This window comes from Protomyctophum bolini (assembly GCF_963924005.1).
Source record: "Protomyctophum bolini genome assembly, chromosome: 16".
Lineage (NCBI taxonomy): Eukaryota > Metazoa > Chordata > Actinopteri > Myctophiformes > Myctophidae > Protomyctophum > Protomyctophum bolini.
Window position 1 is genome coordinate 8,576,717 of NC_137877.1, and position 18,126 is coordinate 8,594,842.

General features: G+C 45.2%; 1 protein-coding gene across 1 annotated transcript in view; it reads left to right on the forward strand.

Annotated features, from left to right (window-relative positions):
- clybl (citrate lyase beta like) overlaps nucleotides 1-18,126 on the forward strand; it is an 82,486-nt gene that overhangs the window by 26,953 nt on the left and 37,407 nt on the right. Inside the window, exon 2 of the mRNA XM_080786265.1 lies at nucleotides 14,987-15,248. Within this exon, the coding sequence (XP_080642391.1) occupies nucleotides 14,987-15,248 (262 nt within the window). The remainder of the gene's footprint in view (nucleotides 1-14,986; nucleotides 15,249-18,126) is intronic.

An 18,126-nucleotide genomic window follows, 5' to 3' on the forward strand; every position in this document is an offset into this window, starting at 1 on the left:
AAAAGCAAACACCAATCAACCCGTCCTTTACCCTCAATCCCCAACACCTCCCCCCCAACACACACACACACACACACACACACACACACACGCGCGGCTGTTACACACACACACACACACACCCCTCCTTTCTTTGCTACAGTGTAATCCCAACAGTGAAAACCGCCCACCAGAGAACAAGTGTCAGACTCCCGAATGGAGAGGGGAGTCAATCCCTTGCCTTTGTCCCCTCTGGTTAGCATGTTAGAGAGAGGGCTAATGTTGATGGAAGTGACAATTAACAATACAGTGAGTGATCGCACAGTGTTGATGTAGTCTTTACAGGCTCTCCTCTCTCTGCTAAAGGGAGATAAGTGACTGATCTCAATGGGACCTTTTGGACCTGGATAGATGACAACTGATAAAAACACATAAATGGACACTGCGTTCAGGACTTAAATTAAAAGCCCCTGACTTATATACTTGTTGTCACTACACTGAAAATAGCCAATTGACAAGCTCACAGCACATTAGCAGGGTGACACGTTGTCACTCGAGCTTCTATTTTCGGTGCACGGGCCAAAGCATATAAACCAGACCAGACTTTATACTTTGACTTGTACGACACTGTTACTTGCTTAAAAAAAATGCAACTTTTTTTTATCGTACGACGGAAGTATAGATTCGGGTAAAGCCTGAGCTGTGTGCATATACTGTACATACTGTTCTGCTTCTTTGATACAGCCTTTGATGTTTGATGTTATAAAGACAACAAAATGTTGTCCCCAAATGCCCTGGTATAGCTTTGTGCGCACATGCGCAGTCTGCTCACACTGTTTCTATAGCTCTTGTTCAAGCTTTGAACCAGTTTCGAGGAATCCCCCATTTGACGGGCTGAATGAATACAGGCCCTGATTCCCTCTCCCTTAAATATGTACACTTTAGCACCGGACTTATAGAGCGTTGTATAGTCCTTCCCCCCCTTTGACCTTTTCATGACGGTCCTGGAGACGTTTCCAAAAGTGATGGAACCGAATCTGGTTCCTCAAATGTTGGATCCGGTTCCGTCAGTTTTCCGGATCGCACGCACGCGGATCCACACACACACACACACACACACGCACGCACGCACACACGCACGCACGCACACACACGCGCACGCACGCACACACGCTAACCACTTGAACCCAAGCATCCATATTCTGGGCCCTGGGGGGGCAACATTAGCCAAAAATAGCAGATCCTGACAAACTTGTTGGCTTGTACACCGGCTGTAGGGGGTGGGGGAAATCAGTAGATGCGCTCTTCCACTTCTAAAAGAAGCACGCACACACACACACACACACACACGCACGCACGCACGCACACACGCACACACGCACACACACACACACAGCTGTCTGTGCCAAACGCCCGTATAGCTGACGCTGCAAACTGGGGGGGAAACGTGAGACCTATAAGAGATATTGACCGCCGACTGTTGTCAACTTGTGAAATTGGCTAGTAAAGTAAGAGATATTTATTTGCATGAAGTAAATGAGAATGTCTCTCACGTGGAGCTCTTCATGCCATGCAGCGGCCAAAGGTTTTACTGTCCCAGATGCAGGCTCCATCTGGCCCCGGCTCTCCTCTCTCTCTCTCTCCCCGTATTCTGTAAATGTTCTGACACGCCGTCGCCAGTACAGTACACGGCCAGTATACTAGCCCATTCTGACCGGGAACCCATTTTGGTGTCGGCATCATGTTATGCTTTAGCTATTGAAAAATAGCAGATCTACAAGCTCGTAGCGCGCCACCGAGTGGCGCGCTACGAGCTTGTAGGTCTGCTATTTTTTTTAAATCGAAGAACGACTGACATTTTTAGAATCTGATCTCAGGTCAGAATGGGTTCATCAGACCAGTGTGTGTCCAGTGGAAACCTCGTACGAAATCTGATCTCGGGACAGAATGGGCTAGTAGCTTTGGCTCTGGACGATTCAGGGTTTATTATACGGAGGACTCTCGATATACCGACTTTCCACTTTTCCACCGCTCCCTGCTTTGCTTTCCACGCTTATAGCATTCCGCAGCGGCGGCCCCGGGCCGTAATTGAAAGTATATAAACACCGTTTTAAGACTTCGATATGTGATCGGGTGTGTGTGTTTTTTTTTTTTTTAAAGACGCCGTCGTTCCTTTTTGCACGCGGCGATAATAATGACCCGCAAAGCATTAAGACGAGAACTAAACCGAAGCAGATGCCAACCACCACCTCACTGTCATAATGACCACTGTGATGTACTGTACTGACCCCATGAGAACAGAGCTGTTTGGGACTGACCTGCCTCCACCCACCCCATTTCCAGACCCACCTCCCCCACCCCATCCTCCACAGCCCCTGAGCTGTGATCCTGCATAGCTGGGCTGCATAATGAAGCCATATAAGCCTGTTATTGGCTGGTTTACGGCTTGTTTTATGAAGGTGAGCTGACAAGCGGCTTCCATAATGGTTCCTGTCACTTTAACTGACAGCGTTTTTCCAGAGAGAAAGGGGGGGCGCGAATGTGGCGGGAGGCGGGGGGGGGGGGGGGGGGGCGAGAGAGAATGGGCCTTTATGTTATCCCTGTCAGGGGCTTTGATGGGTATAAGGAGAGGGGTCTTGGCTGCAGGCTATATCACCGTTACATTTTTACGTCCGCCAACCTTTTGTCAAGAACCGGGTGACAATATTGACGTTTGACCCGTGCCTTCGCATTCCCAGCTCTCTCTCTCTCTTTCTCTCTCTCTCTCTCTCTCTCTCTCTCTCTCTCCCGCTAATCAATTACCACATCGATCCATTAATCAGACCGGTGGGGTCGATGGCCAGTCAAAGGGCCCATGGGTATATGTGTGAAGTGTATATATATATATATATATTGTGTGGCGGCCGGGGCCCTCGGGCTATAAGCAGCGGAGGAGGAGGGCCTCCACCTGTGGAGCGCACTGTATAAGTTCCCCTGACCTGAGGATGAGCTCCGCGAGCACAGAGCCGCAGGACGTCCTGCACACAGGTATGCTGCCCCCCGTGTAGCCGTTTCTCATTGTGTTTATAGTTAGCGTGCAGATTGAAGGGATTGAGGGACTTTTGAGTGCGGATTTTGTTCATTTAGATTATTATATATTTAAAAACAACCGGATAAGTTATAAGGAGATGGTGAATAATAGTCACACTCTACAGATTGTTGCAGCGTGCCTGCATGCGTGCATGTAAATACAGTAATAGGACATTTGAGGTGGCGTCATGCTAAAACTGTAAATGTGGCCTATAGACATCTTTTGAAATGGGTGACACACACACACACACACACACACACACACACACACACACACACACACAAGCCCTTGTTCATTTAGAAAGATGATTTATTCCCCCCAGCTATAGTCCCAGTCTCTACAAGCCTAAAAAGAATGATAATTGGCAGGAAGAGTTGTCGTTATTTTTTGCATGGCCCCTGACACATTGGCTCAGACTCCTTTTTTTAAAATATTATATAATATTATCCACTAGGACTGTAGTGGCACTAAAAAAACAGGGATGCATTTTAAAATGAGTGCACGTGTTTTTGTTGATCTTACTGTTTCCATGGAGGTTCAGGCTTGCTTTGATTAGGATTGGTTTAGCGTTTGTGCGTGCGTGCGTGCGTGCGTGGACTAATGCCATCAGCCCCAGTTGTCCTCTCCCCATGCCAAGCTGTTTGCCATGCAGAAGAACATTTGGGAAAGAAAGTTACCGAGAGAGTTGAGGGACAGACGGACAGACAGACAGACAGAGAAGTTGTAGGCAGATTATCAGCCATGCCACCCCCCCCCCCCCCCCAACACCCCCTGTTAGGTTGATCTGGTTCCAAAACGACAGTCACTCAGCCCTTGTGGGTTTAGTAGTGAATCAGGAAGAAAACTTCTTGTGTGGATTTTTCCAATTCTTGAGCATGTCACTTGGCCCGGGAGCGGCATTGTCCCCCTGCCCCCCCCCTTTTCTCCTGGCCCGCTCTGCCGAGACGAGTCGTGTCATCCCCTCCGCGATCAGCACTTTTGTTGCCTTTGTTTTTGGCCCCACCTCAGAAGTCCATCTTGTCTTTTATCTCCCTTAGCCTTTCATGCATAAGGGAACAGTTGTGGGGCCTGTTGTGGAGCTGTTCCACTGCATTTCCACCAGTGGGGCTTCCTTTCATTCGCTTCAGAGTCCTACAATGGGGTGCTCCCAAAGGCCTGAATGGCCGGTACAGAGTGCCCAGTCTTATAGAGAGAGCCCACTCATTTTGTTTAGCCCGGAGTCAATAAAAATGCAAAGTTAAAAAGCTATCCCTCTCTTTCTGCTTGTCCTCAAATACAGCCACTATAGTTTGACCTTTTTTATGCTCCTCCTCTCAATTATGATTGAACGAAAGAGTTCATTATTTTAGCCGCTTGAATGAATTTAACGGCTATAGTGTTGCGGAAGAGTTTAGTAGAGGAAGTTTGATCCTGTCTTTTAATGGCTTTTATCTATAGATTCACCACCTGAGTGGCGTTTGAGGCCTGCCCTGTGCAGAGTGTACTATGAGAGAGAGAGAGAGACGCCATTGGCCATGAAACTCTCGTGCGAATCATATATCTCTCATGTCATTTCCAGTCTGGCCTATTTTCCCTCCAGGCCCTGAGTTCCAGATAAAGACGTCTCTCCTCTCTCCCAAGGAGCCGGAGTGGGATTTTACTATAGTCCTGTGTGTGTGTGTGGGTGTGTGTGTGTGTGTGTGTGTGTGTGTGTGTGTGTGTGAGCAGGGACGAGGAGAATAAGAAGCGATTGCTGTCGTACTCCAAGCGTTAAGCGGAGGGCGAAGGCCTTGTGTAAAGGCATTGTGTGCAGATTTGTGAGCGGGGAGAAAGCGCCCAGACTTTGAGAGGGATTACAGGTAGACAGGCATTGGGCTGTTGAAGATAACTGCTATGACTTCATCCTCATTGTGCAGATTAAGGCATAAAACCCCAACCTAATGAGCGCGGAAAGGGAGAGGGAGGGTCATGGGATTGGAGAGAGGGAGAAAGGGGTATTGTTGACAGGGGAATGGACATGGTAACGGCAAGGAGCTTTGTGAAAGAGGGGGGGAGAGGTTGATGTAGAGGTGTTTGAGTGGTTGGGACCAAATCTCAGGAAGTGAGATTAAAAGTTTAGGGTGCACGAGCATGAATAAAGAGACTGGGAGTGCATTGCTTATTTTCCCGGCCTCGTGTTCATTTGGGAAACCTCGCACCGATGGGGTTAAGTTGTCCTGCCGCAGTCGACTCCTGTTTCTGTCAGTCAGACGAGGACTACAGGCCACGAGAGGCCAGTCCTTGATATACCGTCGCGGTCCCCATGGTATAAGGTCAGCACCCTCCAGCTGATGTCATCTTCAAGGGGACAGATTGAGTGTGGACTTGGCCTGAGGGAGAGGAAAGTATAGGCAGGGGGCAAATGAAAGGTAGAAGAACTTAACGCATCCATGGAAAGACCTGTTTGAATTTGAACATTTCTCAGTCATGCGGCCTCAGATCTGAGGCAGTGGGGGGGGAAATAAAACCACAATCAACACTTGAAAAACAGACCCGTCTGAACGGAGTGGTGCTGTACTGTACTGTACTGTACTGTACTGTACTGTACTGTACTGTACAAGCCCTCCTCCCTAGTGTGTGTGTGTGTGTGTGTGTGTGTGTGTGTGTGTGTGTGTGTGTGTGTGTGTGTGTGCGCCACGTAATGGCTGCTAAAAACTCAGCTTCCCGTCATGCACCTGTGCACAGTGTGAAGCTCAACAGCGCCACTTTGTCACCTTGGTACCCTAAACATACATAGGGACAAACATACATGGGGACACACATGCATTGGAGTGCCTGCACCACTCAAAAATTGCTGATATAGCAGTACCAGATTGTTTTAACTCTTCTCTCATTCAGTGGGAATAAGGTTGAGATGGTGAACGAGGCAGTGGCACCGCCAAACCAGATAAAATATTGATGACTTTCAGAACATTTTATTTCGCAAACCCACTCCGACAGCTTGCTGTGTTATGTGGTCTGGTTCTTGTTTATGCACCACTGCAGCATATCGATTTCCTCATATATTCATCTTTATTTATTTTCATAAAATTTAATGTGGAACCTTTAAGCACCACAGAGCTCTCTGAAAGTAGTTTGCATATTAAAAAGAGGACTGATTATTGTGGGGTGAGAGAAACACAGATCTTTAATTTTGTGCATTTTAGACACAGCTTCTGCCCTGCACCACGCCACACTGGAGATAATTGTGTGAATCTACATATTGAGAGGGAGGCTGTTGTCAGGGTCTGTTGGGCAAGGGGGGCCTCTGTTATCGTGCTCTAATACATGTGGTGGGTACAATCGTTTCCACCTGAATTAGGCCATTATGCTGCCAGGCGGAGGCCAATACAGTTACATGTTATGTGAAATTACATGTTAAAGCCAAATAGTTATCATGATTTGGTCATAATGAACCAATTACTACAGTGCCAGGGTCCATGATCAACAGCGGCAATATACACACCTCCGATTGAATATTAATTCAGACGTCATATCGTCTCTCGTTTTGTGTTGCTCGGTAGTAAAGTGTTTACACATTTACAGCCTGTTCGTTCTGTGTTGCTCGGTAGTAAAGTGTTTACACATTTACAGCCTGTTCTTTGAAAATGCCCAAACTCTTGCTGCTGGTAGACTGTATGTCAGAATGGGTGGAAAGTGGAAAGAAAATAACAGAATGGGTTCAACCCCCGGTGGGAAAGGGGCCTCTCAGACAGTGTGTCAGATCGTCAGAGGCTCTTCTCAAAGGCTCAAGGTCGGGACTTTAATGTTACATCTTGTGTACAGGTACATACAGTAAGAGTATAACTTATTTTAGTTTGGCTTCCACAGACAATGCAGGGGCATAGATAGCGCGTATAACATTCAAAACGACACAGCAAGCACAGCAAATAAAGGGACATAATAAAGAGTGCAAGAAAGAGCAATCGAGGACTAGAGAAATGGTAACATGCTGTATGTTACATGTGCATGTTTATTGTTTTCCCTGTAAAGTAGCAAAGTTAGGCAAACTTTTTTGTGAACAGCTTCACAGTAGGTTAAATATTACACTGTTTAGTTTAAGAAGGTGTCATTTGAGGCTAAGTTCCGTACAATACAATTTGTTTAGAAAGGTGCAATTTGAGCATGATAGTGCGAGGGGGGTTCTGAAACAGATCATTTGACGTTACTAGTGAACTTAATTTAACTTAAAGAACCGAGATGGGGAGCTGTTAAATGCTGTTTTGTGATTTTTGGAGGATGCTTTATACAAATCAGCTGAATACGGTTACAGTAATATTCACCATCTTTGGTTCCTGACAGTCTAGTCAGGCGGTAACGCAAGTTAAAGGGAATTGATTGATCGATCGATTGACATCTTTATTGGCAAAATACATATTAATAATAATAATACATGTAAATCACTGGTGAAATGGAATTAAAAAATAGTTGGTTTAATAGTTTTCCTAAACCTTATTATTGTTGAAGGGTACAATGAAAATGAGGCCTTCGATATGGAATTATTCATATATTTCATTAACCCATTCTGGGCGGGAACCCGTTTTGGTGTTATAGCATTACGTTATGCTTTAGCTATTTAAAAATAGCAGATCTACAAGCTCATAGCTATACGAGCTTGTAGGTCTGCTATTTTTGAAAAATCGAAGACATTTTTTTTAATCTGATCTCAGGTCAGAATGGAAAACTGTCAGGATGTAGAAGACATTTTTTTTAATCTGATCTCAGGTCAGAATGGGTTAAAATGCCTGGAGAATTTGACATATCTTCCCCCCCCCCCACCTCCCTTCATGGTCCTGGTTTCTGCCCGCTAATGAGAACCAGTCCCGTCCAGCAAGCACATAAACCCACTAACACACAACTTACCTCTGATCTCAGACCAGTTAAAGTTGGTCACTGCGGCCAAGTCCCACCGCTTTTACAGCCACAAATGTAGCCACGCAGCCCCGTGTTATCATAACCTTTCATGTAAAGAGAGGGGGGGGGGGGGGGGGGGGGGAAGGAGAATGAAGGAGAATGAAGAGGAAAGGAATTTGGTAAGGCAGTTGTGGACAGTACGTTGGGGACTGTTAAACGTATAATACATAGATCATGATTTAATGGTGGGAAAAATGTCCGCCAGATGTGGAGTGGTATTAACCCATTCTGAACGGGAACCCGTTTTGGGATTAGCATCATGTCGTGCTTTAGCTATTGAAAAATAGCAGATCTACAAGCTCATAGCGCGCCACCGAGTGGCGCGCTACGAGCTTGTAGGTCTGCTATTTTTGAAAAATCGAAAGAACGACTGACATTTTTAGAATCTGATCTCAGGTCAGAATGGGTTAATCAGACCAGTGTGTGTCCAGTGGAAACCTCGTATGAATCTGATCTCAGGTCAGAATGGGTTAATAAAAGTATCCAGATTGCTATGTGGTATGTTGTGGGCAGTGTTGTATGTTGTGTGCATTTGATGACGGGGGCCCTCTGCGTCCTGATTGGTTACAGCGCTACTGTAATATAGCCCTACCAATAATGTTTATGGCTGCCTGCTTTTACTAGCAGTTCCTCTGGCGCTTTTATGGGAATATTACACTGTTAATATTAGCCACCAGATCTGCCATTTTGCCTATTAAGTTTCCCTAGGTCGTCTGAACTGAGAGCATGCACCAGATGAGAATCCATTCAGTCAAAACCATATATAATCAAATTAATTATTCCAAGATAAGAGCAGTCTTTTATTTTATTGGGTTTGAAAAACGACCAAGATGTTTTCTGGTGTATACAGTTTTTAAAAGCTTTTCTAGTGTTTTCAATTTTTTGAAGTGAAGTTTTAAATTGAAGCAAATTAATAGGCTAATGTGTATGGTGTCTTTTTACATACGGTTTCCATTAAGTACGCTATATTGCTTGTACTACACGTTTAGTGAATACGCTTCTCTAGAGCTACTTAAAATGACCAAGCAGGAATAGGGTTCCATGTTGTGCGTAATATGGATGCAAGTATAGTTGTGTATAGATCTAAGTCTAACCTGTGCCATGTTGATTTGCAACACAGGGTTTTTCGTCGTGGTTTCATAAAGACTTGTTGCAAGAGATAAGCTGTGCTAATTTCTAATGTCTCGCGTGACTTAGTTAGGCGCACTGTCTATCCCTATATGCAATTATTGATGAGAAAGGGTGAGATGTTGCGAGATCATGAAGTGTGTGTGACAGACTTGTGACCTCAATGCACTCTCTGTTAGATTTTGACACATGTATGTATGTATGTATGTATTGTCTATACACTCACACTGGTCCACATCGCTATAGTCACTTTGTGTGGAGGCAAGTCATTCTGGGAAGACGGCATTCAATTTATTTATAGTCCTATTTCCCAGTCGGAGAAACCTGGACTCTCCCAGTTATGGCACTGATGGCAGAATTTCCCAGCAGCATATTTGTTTTCTTACCAAATGATGTCCCTAGAGGGAGTGTTGTTGTCTTGAAACACACAGTTGGCTTGGCAAGCCTCGTACCTTTATACACAATTCACTTTCAAGAAAGTAAAAAACGCAACCATTTCAATTATTTCCCCTCTAATGCTTAATTTATCTGTGCTCCTTACTTTTTGGGTAAGCACTCCTGATTTCTTGCTAGTGGTTCTGACTTTTTCATTTGGGAGCACTAGAATAAGTTAATTTCGAGACCTGCCTGTACTCCATCACAGGAGGATGTCGCTTGCAAAAACCTACAACCGTGTGTTGAAGCTTGTATACCTGTTTTTGTTTTGGCAAGTGAAACCGTCGTATTAGAGCGTGTAAAGCAGGAGGCCATATAGCCGAGTGTCTGGGAATCGGGCGTCGAATCAGAAGATTCGACCCCCAGCTCGCCCCAGTCTACAGTCTCCAAATGTCCCTGCAGCAAGACACTTAACCCCAAGTGCTCCCCCAGGCGTCATTATGAATGGTATCCAGCGCTCCTATACTAGTTAGCATGGGTAAACGCAGAGGACATGTCCACATGTACTGTGCAAATACCAGCAAAACAGGGTCTTCAACACGTGTAGTCCAATAAGTACCCCTTAGCTGAGAGAGAGATGAAGCATGCAGGAACCCTCACTACAGGTGTCTTGAATATATAATCATTTATTTTTTTATTTTTTTGAGTGGTGCAACCACTCCAAGGAACAGCAATGTCCGTGTTCACCTATGTACCTACGTGGCCATGAGCACCAGTATATGACTATGAGTACCAGTAGGGGCGCTGTTGTGCCAGAAACAGAGAGAGAGAGAGAGATAGTATTAGTGCTGCACTGTTGCCTGCTAATAAGAGAGAGAGAGAGGGATGGGGGGGAGAGGGGAGTTGCAACACTCGTTTTTTTTTAAAGACTTCGTGTGAATTAAATATTTGTTTGTTTTGTTTACACATTATCTTTGCTATTAAGTTTATTCAGACATCATTATTATTATATATTTTTGAAATAAATAAATAAAGTAACCTTATAACAAACCCTCCTGTAGTATAGTAACTCAAAGGATATCCCCATCAACTAAATATACACTGTTATTATTATAAGCTTTTCTTTACTGTACAGTACAGTACACGGCCATGTATTGTCACCACAGCAGTGGTGTGTGCAAAACAACAGACTTTCACCACCACAAAAGTCACCCATAATGTCTCTGAAATGGAGGAGGGGGCACACGGTGAAGCCGTGTTGCTGTATCCTGTTATTGATGGCACACAGCTGTTCCATAGCATACTATTGATCAGGCCCCTGCTACGTACCTGGCACAGTGCCCAAAGCCTTAGCCGTGGTGTTAGACGAGAGAATACAGTGCTTTCATTGAAGCTGCAATCTGGAACCTTTTTTTTTTGTCAATAAAACATTATTTCGACCAATATGATACAATAGAACTAGTACTGTATTTATGCAATAGTGTCGACGTGGTATCCCTTGCTCTTCTACTCTAGAAATGTAGACCTGTGTTTTTTGGTAGGACTGCTATTAGAAGACAGGTGGTATTTATTGCCTGAAGCGCAATGTCTCCCTTGGACAAACAGGCCGTCAGTCACGTGGGAGACCTGGGTTTGAAACCACGACTGCGTTCTGTATCTCTCGGGTTACAGCAGAGTGTCCATTGTTACACATTAAATGAACAGGATTTTGTTCTTATTTTAAAGGACTTTTCAACCTATCTTCATATAATGGGTCCTCACTAATAATCATGAAAAAATGGCGTAATTTTTTTCTACTTGGTCTGTGTGTCTCATATAGGAGGGCTGTGTGGGCAGTTCAGAAACCGTCTTCCAGTGACATCATCGATGGGGCAATACAAACTAATAAAAACTGCATGCTTTCTTAGTTTCTAGTCCTGAAAAGTTGCAATGTGATAATGGAAGCCATTGTTCTCACGATAATGAAAATCTAAACATTTTTGTAAAAAAAATGTTGTTTAAAAAAATAATCTGCCTAATGATGATGTCAATGGAGGACGGTTTCTAAACTGCCCACAGCCCTCCTGTGAGACACAGACTGAGTAGAAAACAATTACGCCATTTTATCATGATTATTAGTGAGGATTAAAGTGGTCCTTTAAAGCAGTAATAAGGTTTATGAGTAGAACGCTAACCAGGCTCGGCTCCAGTATGAAATGACTGAGGGGGGGGGGGGGGGGGGGGCAGTTGAAAATGGTGAGGGTGCACATCTCATTTCTATATAGTAAAACTATATAACTGTACTTAAACTTAAACTGAGGGGGCAGCATTTGCAACCGAGGGTGCCAGGCCCCCTCTGGCACCACCTTGGCGCCGGGCCTGTGCTAACCTATTAGGTTATGCCTTCCTCTCTCTCCCCTGCATAAGACCAAGCCATGCGGACCTCCCTTCATATATCCCCGTATATATCTTTTCATGGTCACCAGTTTACTGTACAGTGAGACCCCCCCCCCCCCGCTGAGCTAAAAGACAGCAGAAATGCAAAAAAAAAACCCATGGTAGAATGAAAGAGGGAGAGAGAGAGAAGTGCTGATTGCGGTCTCTGTTACTGACTTGCTTTTAGGGTCAGCTGATTCGGTGCTATGCCATTCTCTCTCTGATTCTAGCCGACATCAAGGAGTCCTTCCAACCCCCTTTAAACCCCCCAACCCCACGTTTTTTCGTTATTTAATGAAATCTTATTATTTATTACTGCCACCGTCTTCTTGTGTAAGCGTACCCCCACTTAACTTATAATTTATTTCCTTTCAAGTGGGCGCACTTAGAGTGGCTTTTTTTAACATTCACCCCGTAGCAGCATCTGCTGAATAGAGAGAGGACTTCATTTGGGGTCTTTGCAGCCCCCTCTCGTGCCCTTCTACTACCACGCAATGCCCCCCTCTGTCTTTCCAACCACTATTTTCTTTTCTAATTCTCATGTTTGCTTTTTCCTCCCGTCACTGTATATGGACCCTGTAGCTTTTTGTCCCTCAAGTGACTGCAAAGGTCCTCCCCTACTCACTGTTCCCCCAATCCGCATAGCAAAGAAACCCTTGCATATTCCACCCTTCTGCAACCTTTTGTGATTATTCTTGACAAAAGGTGCCACTGACCCCCCCCCCCCCCATCCCAAACACTAGAACATTGGGGTGCCCCTGCAGAGGTACTGTGGTACCTGGAAGCGCTAATTTGCCCCGGGGCAGCAGCAGCCACCTGACTTGGTTTTATAATGACCTGTTACGGGCCACCATCATCTGAGTCCAGATTAGGCCCTGACTGTAAGACTGACTGGAGGGCATTTGGAAGCATAGTTGACGGGATTTGTTGGCTATTGAAGTGACGTTATAGCTCACTTGAGAAAATAATAGGCACGCTATTTAGCAAACAGAACACTTATGACCCCCCACCACCCCCCCAATATCCTTTTTTTTCTTTAACAAGATGAACCATTATCCCCCCTCTTCCTTTCTCTCTTCTCTTCTCCTCGGGCAAAGACGTGTGCTGCTATCTGCAAAATGTTTCCCTCCAAGGGCCGACCTAAGCCCAGTGAGACTCTGTTGCAGTAGAGCTGTTTCTCACTGTAATTAGATCTATCCGATCCTAATCATTAGGCTATTCATTAGTTCATAATTTAATTCATAATTGTTTCAGCACCCAGACCGACAGAACAAATAATTAAGACGCGTGTGCCATGATTGTGATTATTGGTGTGTGACTCTGTATTAGCGTGCACGTGTGCCCGTGTGCCCGCCTGTGTGTGTGCCCGTGTGTGTGTGTGTGTGTGTGTGTGTGTGTGTGTGTGCATGTGCGCACGCCTGCTAAACATGCATGTTTGAACGCTTTGATAAGCACATTTGTGGTCTGAATCCATGCATATTACACACATTCATTATTGTATCCGACAGTGCAGCAGCTTGTAACCAAAACACAGGCTATAGCCGATAAAACATGCTTATCTCCTGTTGACTGTAGCAATATAAACGAACAAACTCCAAAAGGGAATGAGCGAACCCAATCTAAAGATTTATTTTGAATGCTATTCCATATTTGTCATTCCAAATCTCTCCAGCTATCACTGACACATTCCCTCTATACCCACCATGCTCTGAGCAAATATTCAGCTGAATGTGCTTAACTTGCGAAAGAATTAGCATATGAGTGGCTCAATGTTTTGGGTGAGTTTGTCGCTGACAGAGCGAGTCAAAGGACAGGTCAGCGTGCCTCGTCCACTTCAATGGAGAGCAGAGTGGGAAAACAGAACTTCACTGAATACAATGTTTCCAGACTTTCACTCTATATTTACACACAACATACTGTAGTGTATGCCCATGGATAATTCAGAATAAAGATGATGGCCAGCAGATTTGGCAGAGCAAAACATTTATGATTCCACAAGTACTTTATCTACAAATTGTCAATGGCTGGCCAGGGCAGGCTTTATCTTTTTCAAAATAGAACAGCTTAACCCATTCTGACCTGAGATCAGATTCATACGAGGTTTCCACGGGACACACACTGGTCTGATTAACCCATTCTGACCTGAGATCAGATTCAAAAAATGTCAGTCGTTCTTCGAATTTTTCAAAAATAGCAGACCTACAAGCTCGTAGCGCGCCACTCGGTGGCGCGATATGAGCTTGTAGATCTGCTATTTTTCAATAGCTAAAGCATAACATGATGCCAACACCAAAATGGGTGCCCGGTCAGAATGGGTTAAGGCTCATATACATAGTCTGGATTTTCGGTGGTGAGGTGACCACCGAACTACAACACGACGTCACGAGCCGCGGTGAAGAGCAAACCACCACAGCCACCGCCCCCAGCCCTTCTCTCTGTTTTTACTCAACACCGCTCAATGTTATTTCAGCTTCCGGTGGTCAGCTCACCACCTGGAGCGGTGGTCACTTCACCCACCGAAATCCAAACTAGTATGAATAGGCCTTTATACTCTCCCAACTGGTCGGTAACGCAAAAAAAAATTACTTTATCAGTGGGTATAATCCTCAAACGTATAAACACATATGACTTTGTAATGGCACTGACGCAGCTGGGTTGTTCAGTATATTTATTATTAGGAGCCATGTGTGGATGCACGACTACCACGTCTATTATGTTTTGGGTGACCAATGACCATGCCATGTTGTCTTGTCTTGTCTTGTCGTACGTTTGTCTTGTTTTTGTTTCAAAACTTGATTCAGTTTATGTGGCTTGTATTAGTGTCGCTTCCATGTTAGAATATAGGACTATGCAACTTTTTATTTTATTTTCTTATTTTTATTTTATGCTACCACAATATTTTGTGTATGGACTCACAACATTTTGTTATCTTTTATATGTTTCATATGGGTGTGTCACATATACTGTCATTTGATTTACTGTATACCCTGAATCTTGAATAAACAAAACAGTGGAAAAAAAACAACAACTTTGTAATGGCACTAATCTGGTAACGACTAATCTGGTGATGATCATTTGAGTTAATGCACCATGTGTTTGTGCCGACAGGGACAGTGGCTGCAGGCTCCTGAGTAGCGGCTGGCCGCCGTCTCCGCTGGGATGTCGTGGCCGCCGCGCGGCGGGCACCTCGCCGTGGCCTGCGTTGGGACGTCGCGGTCAGCACACGGCGGGCGCCGCGCCGCGCTACGTGCCACGCCGGGCCGTCCTCTACTGCCCCGGCAACGACGAGAGGAAGCTACGCAAGCTAGCCTCGCTGGACGTCGACTGTGCCGTCCTGGACTGCGAGGACGGCGTTGCCCTGAGCAAGAAGGTAATTAACACAAAAACCTCCTTCCTAAACACACGCACACCACATGCACACACACACGCACACACACACACACACACACACACACACACGGTCATACACATGTCACGTGTGTCTGTCTATATATAACGTGCATAGACCACAAAGTGCACACATTACACACACACACACACACACACACACACACACACACACACACACGCGCAGCTGTGTCAGCCAAAAAGGGGTTTTATAATTCCGTCTCCCCTCCCCTTCAGACAGGTGCTAGATTTAATCACCAGAAGGAAATCCACCTAAGTAAGATGTTTAAAACAAGCACATTTCAACCCTATTGTGTCTGCATAAAGGCAAGCACGGCCCCCCCCATCGGAGTCCTTTAAACAAGGTGACCAGGTCCCACTGGGCGAGCAGCAGGAAGGCAGCAGATGCAGCAGGTTAAAAGCATTCTCCTAACCGCCTACGCCGCCTCCCCATTGGCCCTGCCAAACTGGCCCATGAATTGTGATTGGAGGGTTAAAGAAGTAACACAAAAAAAAAAAGAACAGGGGGGGAAAAAGTCAAACGACAAAGGTTTTTTTTTTTCCTTTTTTTTTAAGACATGATAATAAAGAGGATTGATATGTGCCAGAGGCTATTCCTGTAAGAATGCTAAAGACAATGAGACGAGGGGTGACCGCGTGACTGACGGGCTGAGAAACTGTGACCCCTGTGCGAAGGAGTTGGTGGATATGTCAGCGCTTCTATCTTCATTATGCGTGTGAGAGGGGGGGACGGGGGGGGACGGACGGACATGTGGTTAGTGGAATGCGGCGTTGTTACGGCCATTCAGGCTTGAGAAGAATGCGAGACTCTGAAGCTCTCGAGCTGTCTTCTCGTGACAGGTTCACATCTCTATCTTCTATCGAGGACGTGTCCCCGCCATCAACTCCACTCATTTCACTAATTCATTATTCATTCCACCCTATGGCCACACGATATACTAACAACACCACCTATAACTACAATCTATATAGTTTCTCTAAAGGACACAGTTATTAACGTGATTTCATTTCAAACACCGATATGTTGATATTATCACCATGTGCTGAAGACATATATTTTTCCCTAGATCCGTTCTTTTAGCTGGCTATAAATGCCTATAATGTGTAAACGTAAGGCCTTTCATAAGGGTTGCCCTGATGAGCAGAGGGCGACGGCAGCATTACTGTCTCTTTTTTAACCCCAACACCAACACGCAGAATATTGTTGCCAAGCAGGAGTCTCGTCTTTGCCACCCCCGCACATCAGAATGCCAATGATCAAGTCCTGGAAAATAGAATTGTACCCCCTTCCCCCCTCCTCCCCCTCCTCCTCTCTCCGATCTGCTAAGCCCACACTTCACGGCACAATTTGTAGATTCAGGAGAGGAGACCATATGTTAGCTTTAACAGAGTCTGGCACAGTGAGTGTGCTATGCGAAACCTGTGATCCATTATGTATTCGCCTGCTTCGTACTGTGTAATATATAAATGAGTTATTAAACTCAATGATAAAATGCACCTTTCCTCTACCGGCAACCTCTCGTCACTCCTCACACACTCAGCTGCCTATACTCCGTACTCCGTCGTGGCAATTGGAAATCCAAGGGGGGTCACTTTGTATGCTATGCCTTCAGGTGGATGACATTCTTTCCCTATTGAACACGCACGCACGCACGGTGCACGCACGCACTCTCTCACACACACACACACACACACACACACACACCACACACACCACACACACACATTATGCACGCGTGCCAAAGGATACTAAAAAGCTAGATTTGACTCGTCGTAATAGGTGTTGAGCAAAGTATAGGCATATGTATATACTATATATATTGTGAGTTTTGAAATGGGGTTTCTTTAGCAAGTGGCAGTTTTCAAGGGTGAAATGTTCCCTGGTTATTGTCCTAGTTTACTTCTTGCCAAGAGTTTCACCTACCATTGAACCCCTGCAGTCCATTTTGTATCATAATGATTTTGTTGTTCGCGGATGACTCGCCTCGCAGGTTCGCAGGTTGACTCGGCTCGCAGGCTCGCAGGTTGAAAAAGCCCTTGGCAACTTGAACTCGATAGAATCTGCACCTGGCTCGTTGATTAACAAACTCATCATTACACCTAAACGGTAAAACGGAATCTATTCTCTTTGAGTCTCAATATTGACCTCGGCAAGGCCGACGTCTTCACAGTAAAAGTTGGTGACGATGTTATCGCAAGAAAAGACTAAATTACCTATATGGGTTCCATTTTAAAGGCAAGTGATAAAATGTGCAACTAAAGTAATCAAAAAAGTAAACCCAAAGAATGAGATTTTTGAACAGGGTCTCCTCACCGGTCAGTAAGAATACATTGAGGGCTCTAAACAGGAGCACTCGTCCAATGCATGCAGCTCAGTGCAGTACCATAGCACCACAAAGGCCTTTTGAGGGCCTTTTGAGGGCTCTATATTAAAAGGTGACATATACGTAGGCTGCTGAGATTGTTTAATTACCTTCGGAGCATATACAGTACGCCAAAGTATTTGCGCCTTTGATCCATGAAAATCCCCCTGTAAATAGGCTTTTCCATGGCTTGTTGTCGAACCGGAAGATATTCCACCGTCACGATGCGGAACAACAACAAGTAGTGGGGGCTGTCCAGTTGAAACCACCGTTCACTTGCATTGAACTCACTTTCCCAGAAGCCCTTGCAGCCCAGAGCACGGGTCGATTTCCGGCGTTTCGTCATCCTATAACGCGACGGCCTCGTCACCGGCTCCGCGACAACAAATCCGCTATTTCTTTTAATTATTAAAAAAAACGGCTAATTAAACACATACGTAAAACAAATAGCGGGTTTAGCGTATTACGCAGGGGGTT